Source organism: Acyrthosiphon pisum, chromosome A2 (assembly GCF_005508785.2).
Source record: "Acyrthosiphon pisum isolate AL4f chromosome A2, pea_aphid_22Mar2018_4r6ur, whole genome shotgun sequence".
In the NCBI taxonomy this organism is placed as follows: Eukaryota; Metazoa; Arthropoda; class Insecta; order Hemiptera; family Aphididae; genus Acyrthosiphon; species Acyrthosiphon pisum.
The window spans coordinates 77,713,403-77,720,032 of NC_042495.1; the positions used below are offsets into that span (position 1 = coordinate 77,713,403).

The 6,630-nt window shown below is 34.7% G+C and overlaps 1 protein-coding gene across 3 annotated transcripts in view; it reads right to left on the reverse strand.

Moving 5' to 3' along the window:
* The window catches only part of LOC100573926 (fork head domain-containing protein FD4), a 69,641-nt gene that overhangs the window by 32,438 nt on the left and 30,573 nt on the right, over positions 1–6,630 (reverse strand). The window contains exon 2 of one of the 3 annotated variants that reach the window (XM_003246183.4): positions 5,247–6,247. In XM_003246183.4, coding sequence (XP_003246231.1) covers positions 5,247–6,247 — 1,001 coding nt within the window. Of the gene's footprint in view, positions 1–5,235; positions 6,248–6,630 lie in introns of all 3 variants that reach the window. The other 2 variants (XM_016806507.2, XM_008187387.3) reach the window with 2 other exon arrangements.

A 6,630-nucleotide genomic window follows, 5' to 3' on the forward strand; every position in this document is an offset into this window, starting at 1 on the left:
GTTTAGTAAATAACATTATTTTCCAAAATCTTAAAAAAATAAAAATAACTGTCAACCTTTCAAAAGTAAAATTGATCTTCTATATTTGTCTTAAGAAGGTAGGTAAATAATATATACGCGTACATGCCTAAACTCACATATAATATTATGGAAATTAATTAAATCACAGCAAGATATAAATCCTTCAACTGACCTTCAAATAATTACTATTCACAAATTCACCAAATCGTTTTCTGTATCATAATATAGTATAATATTCAACACGAAGGAAGTACCTATATATAATATAACATACAAGTCGTTATATTGTCTTAACTGTGTGTTTAAAAAAACGACTTATCGTGTGCAAACATAAACGGGTAATTAATCTTCTTATTGATTTTTTACTCCATCCATGAGCAGGTTTATAATTTTGTTATTTAAATATATTTATAAATTCGCGTGTGTCTGTATGTATAGTTAAACTATACCTATAGGTAAAAAAAAGCTAACTCAACACGAAAGTCCCACACATTGCATGCATCAATATGAAACAGTTATTAGGTACTTAATATACGCGTATTATCATCGGTTTAGTAAATTATTGTTTTGTTTCTTACCATTGCTCACTTAGTCACTATACCTACGTCCTACCTATATATTATAATAAGGTGTATATACTTATATAATAATGATAATACCTATATATATTATTATTATTTATATATTATATTTAAGTACCGCCTATAATTGATATTTGTTTAATTCCAATATGATAATGAAACCAGCGCGGAGCAAATATTAGTATAATGGTGCCAGAGGACAAAAACCCGTGGAAAATTATATACAATACAGCACTACCTACTATTAAATACAAATATAATAGATATTATGGTATATAGGTACGCTTGAGTAGTAATTGGTCTGTTGCGGAAAGTCACTCAACCAGTACCTGATGATAATTAAAATAATAATATGATGGTTGCCAAATCGCATATTATGCAATTAAATTATCAGTACATATCAGTACAGAATTGCATTTAATTAGAGCGAAATACCTTCATATTATTATCGGTTTAACATTTGACGTGAATCATATATGAATAAATAATAGTAGATTAATATAATATATATTTTTTTGCTGCACAGTTTCTGTGTATGAAATAAATAAACTTTTTTCCACAAAATACAAAACATAAAAAATCATTCATAATATCAATAGGCTATATATACCAACATAATATTATACATACTTTTTGACGTTTAATATAACATCTCGGCACGAGCTAATAATATAATAGGCACCTACGTAATATGTATATTTAGTGCCTATACGGCTATACCTATAGCATATATTTATATTATATACCTATATACGATTATAAAAATAAGTTATCCGAATGGTTTTATCAAGTTTGTAGTCACGCAATTCACGGAGGAATTTTTTATGTACGAATATAATGTATTAAGGACATAGGTACGGATTTTATACCCACACTGGCATTCTGCTTGTCGTTTTTTTTTTATTACATCAAATCACTCATACTAGCTCGAAGAGAGCCCTCGAAAATAAGTTTGGAAGTACCTACTCAATGCCCCTCGAGAAGTCACTTATTATTTTTATGCCGGGCCGCGTATACCCTCATCGCTGCAGTCCCCAGTGGCGGAACTAGTAAGTTATAACCGTTGCGTGGAACGTGGACTTAAAGTCGACATTATTGAACACGAACAGTAGGTTTCCATATATATATATATATATATATATATATATTACATATACAAGTACACAACTATTATACCTATATTATATACCATCAACACTCGAGGGACGAGTTGAAAGAATTACTTTTTCCCGCGTTTGAGTGGAGTTTGCGAACATAATATTATAATATAACAATATCGTAATTATTATTTGTAGGTACTATACTATAATGTATATTTAGGGTGTTTTCTGTCCTCGTGAACACCCTTTTACTAGATTTAATCATACATACTCACCACTGCCTAAATTTCAAAACCCACATATTATAATTATTTGGAATCTATTGATTCGTAATATTTAAAATTCATCATTTAAAATATTTATATCAATTAATAATATAAAGTATAACTATACTCAAGTTGGTTAGGTTAGGTTAGGTTTTTAGTTTTCAAGGTTGGCACATCCAGGAATTCCTGTGAATGCTTCCATTTTTATGTAATGTTTTTCTATTAATTGGTAGGTGCTTTATATATCTAACATTATAAGTGATACAGGAGATATAAGTAAATATTTGTCAGTAAAACAATAAGTACCTAAATGTGAATTGTTCCATATTAAATAAATTTAACTTTTATTAATCTTCAACAGGATGTTCAAGACGTTCAAGTAAAACATTTTGTAAAAAACATATTGCAGTTGGTCCTTGGGTCTATCCGGCCAGTATAATTTTATGCGTTTTCGGTGCAACGGTGAAAACGCACACGGTAGCTACATTGAACGAAACGTATGTGTATAAAAATGGGTGAAGTATATTCAAACTATCCAGGGGGGGAGGGCGAATGGTGAAAACTTTATATTTAAAAGTTACATAAACGATAGGTACATCTTATATTCATCTATAAATTGGGTCATTAATTGATGGATTTTCATGATCATATATAAGCGCAGGATTTTTCAAACATTACATCCAAGCATAAATTGCACTTATATATACTTACACCTAATACTTATTGTACATAAATATTATTATACATAGTAATATAATATATCATATTGTAAAATTTGAAACAACTACATCATACATGACTGGGTGGCCTAGTGTGTGTATAATATATTACATAATAGGTACCTTTATTATTTTTACCTATTTAGTACCTGTACTATACTATAATTATTATTATAGTTAATACCCCGTGTGCTTCCTCACTACTCGTCGGTTCTGCTGTGGTAAAATATTATTACTTGTTGTTGTGTGTTGTGTGCATGTAAAGGTATTATAATATAAGTGCAGCATTATAATAATATAATAATATGAAGTAGTAAATTAAACGTAAACAAGGCGTCTATATGACGTATAATGGACGAGATTTCGTTTGTGTGTGACACCTACTTACCTACCAAAACAAAATATATACGATTGTGTGTGTTTTTTTTTCAAATAAGTTACGATGGTAGTGTTTAATATAAATATACAATATAATATTATCATCCGACGGAATAGAAGACAAAACATCATAAAGTATATTTGTGTCGTGGAAATAGGAATGCACATGCACATCAGTATATACTATACCTAGATCATATGCACACAATATGTAATGATAAATTAAGCACATCATATTAATATTAGCTTTCCAAACAATGCATAATATTTTATGAAGTATTACACGACGCGTGCAACAATAACTATAACACGAAATTTTGTGTAAGTGAGTGCACTAATGCCTATATACAATATAATAGTGGGCTCGTTACACGTTTATAATGCGGACAATGGGTCCGACGGTTATGAATCATTTAGAAAAAGTATATAGGAAAAAAGGAGTACCTACCTATAACTTAATAATAAATTATATTCAATAACAAAAAAAAATCGTTAACCGAAAACGCTCAAACGCATAAATGTATTATCTATATAGGTAGATATAAATGTATAATATAATATAATCTAACTGCCTATATGTATACTATACCTATGGGCTATGATTGCAACATAAAAGTGAAAAACTTATGCGTTTTATAAATTAATTGAAATTTATATAATGTCATCGATCTTCTCGTGTGAGATTACTCATAATCTGTTAACTAATACTGTAGCCTGTAGGTATTTATTAAACTATTATACTAGTATCAGGGCCAGCGTTATACGATTATGAGGGGGGCTGGGATCAAGTATTTGCCGACTGAAATATAATTTATGCCGACTAAAAATTTTGACCCGTAATTTCTTAATGCAAATTATGAAGTACCTAACTATAAAAATTCCTGGTTTTTCTGAAAAAAATTTTTACAAAAAATATTATTGTTTAAATTTTATCAAAATTTTTTAATTATAATTATTTTTTGCTAAAACAACCATACAGGTAGGTACAGGATTGTCTAGATTATTTAAACTTTAAAAATTGTGTATTATTAAATCAATATAGATATTATGATAAGGGTTATAGGAACGAAAATCTGGACGCCCATGTGACCTAATTCCACAAGAAACATTCTAGCTTAAGCCTCTAACTTTTGTTATCACCTAACTTAAAATTGTAATAATTGAATTATCGCGTTAATCACGCCAAAATGTATTACCTTTCCTACATCTCTAGGTATAGATAGCGAACGCTAGGAGTACCTTATTGTAAATAATAATAACAAAAAAAAAGGAACCAAAATCTAAAATAAAAATTCGGTATCTTTATGTTACACTTATGGAAGAACTTAGGTAAATCACCAGTAAAAATTGATCAGGAACATTATAATATATTAAATATGTGCTTGCCAGCGGTTGTTTTTGAAGTTACCCATTTGGGATGGTCAAAACTTTTACCCTCTCTATTTAAAACTGAAATGACACCACTAACTGTAATAATAACAATATAGGCTTATACCACCCACAGCCCACAGATAGGTGCTTGAGATAGCGATTAGAGATAGCATATACCGATGGACGACGGTACTAAAAAAGTTATTATATACGTATTATATACGTATAGCAATCGGCAGTATTTTGATTTCTAAGTCAGTAAACTCTTAAATTGTCAAGTACGTATAATCGAAAAACAAGGAATTCTACTTCCCCTTATTTGTATATACTAACACTAATGTAGAGTCAATAGTCATTGATTAAATAATAAATATCCACTTATATTTTAAATTTTTTATAACATAGTAGACTATTAATAGTGACCCGTTCTCAATTTTATTATTAAAATTATAACCTAAGAAAATTTAGGAAAACAGATCCGATCGTATTCGGCATTCTAACCGGGGTATTTAGTCGCGCAAGTGTGTCCATATCGCGCATGCGTCAAACTATAATAATATTTTTTTTATTGAACTTAAGCCCGGCGAGTTGGTTGGTAAGGTGTTGTTACGGTAGGTACTACGCAAACACGTATATGTGTGGCAAGGTTTTTACTACTACAAACCCGGGTGGTCACCCATCCGGGAACTAGTAGCAACGGGAGTTACTTACTCTCAGTCGCATTGCGTGATTGGTACCAGCCAAAGCCCCAAACCTAGCCACTTATAATTATCATTATAATAATATTATATTATATTACACTTGCCGTACCGCAGTCGTGTAGGTTTGTGAAGTTGGCCAGCTGAGGGAACGGTGGCAAGACGGCGGCCGCGGCGGCAGCGGTGGTGACGTGATGATGTGGCATGTAGTGGAACGGTGGAAGTGGGGCGGACGGCCCGGGAAATATGCTGGACGCGGCGGCTGCGGCCGCGGTGGCCACGGCGAACGACTGCTGTTGGATTAGGTACGCGTACAACTCCGCGTATCCATTGCTGCTGCCACCGCCATTATGATGATGGTGGGTGTTGTGGAGGAACTGCTGCTGGTGATGGTCAGCTAGGTGATGCGGTTGTCCTGGTAGCAGACTCACCGGCGGTGGATACCGGCGATGAGGCCGTTCGGTCCGCGACGACGGTGGTGGCGTGGGCGACGACGACGACCGTGCGACATCCGGTAGCACGGCCTCATCATCACCACGGCCGTCTCGGTCGTAGTGATGATGGTCGTCGTCGGATGAGTGACGTCTGCAGGCGCCGCCCGGGGCAATGATGCTCTCGATGGTGAACGGTTTGGGCTTGTGCTGCCGGTGCAGTTGGTTGGCCATTGATGTGGCGGTCGCGACGGCCGCGGTGGTGCCGCCGATGGCCGTGTGGATCGATGGCGGTGACAACGACTGTTCGATGCCGATCGGCGACGTCGCTCCGTCCGCTGACATAACAATATTGTTATTCCGGTAGGGTGGTAGTGGCGGCGGCAGCTGAAGTCCGACCGGCAATGGGCGCAGTGGCGGCGAATCGGTATCAAAGTCAGCGACAGCGGCGGCAGCGGCGGCTGACGACGACGGCCTGCCAAAAGTAGCTTCCAACAACGCCCGGTCGGCGGCCGGCAATTTGAACCTCTTGCGGCGACGCAGAAACGATCCGTTCTCGAACATATCTAGGGCGTGGGGGTGCAGGGTCCAGTACGCCCCTTTACCCGGCTGGTTCGGTCGCCGGGGAATCTTCATGAAACAGTCGTTGAATGACAGATTGTGCCGCAGCGAGTTCTGCCACCTGAAACATGCAGTGTACTATAGAATAGAACTAAGTTTGTTTATACCTAATATTATATGTTACGGGCTGGATAACTAAATCCATATATAAAATATAATTTATAATATTAGTTATAACTAGGGACCGGATTTATATGCAAATGCATATATGTATTGGAATAAGCTTTTTGAAATCTGATGAAAATTGTCCCCGATTTAAATCACTCTTATTAAAATAACACCGATTTTATTTTGCATATTTTACATATTTCAACGTTTTTACCTATTAAATACATATTGAATGCATATTTGTAGTTTTAAAGTGCATATTATTATTTATAACACATATATTCGTTTTTCGTCGTATTTTCACGTTCACCGACACATTATATCGATAAAATTGAC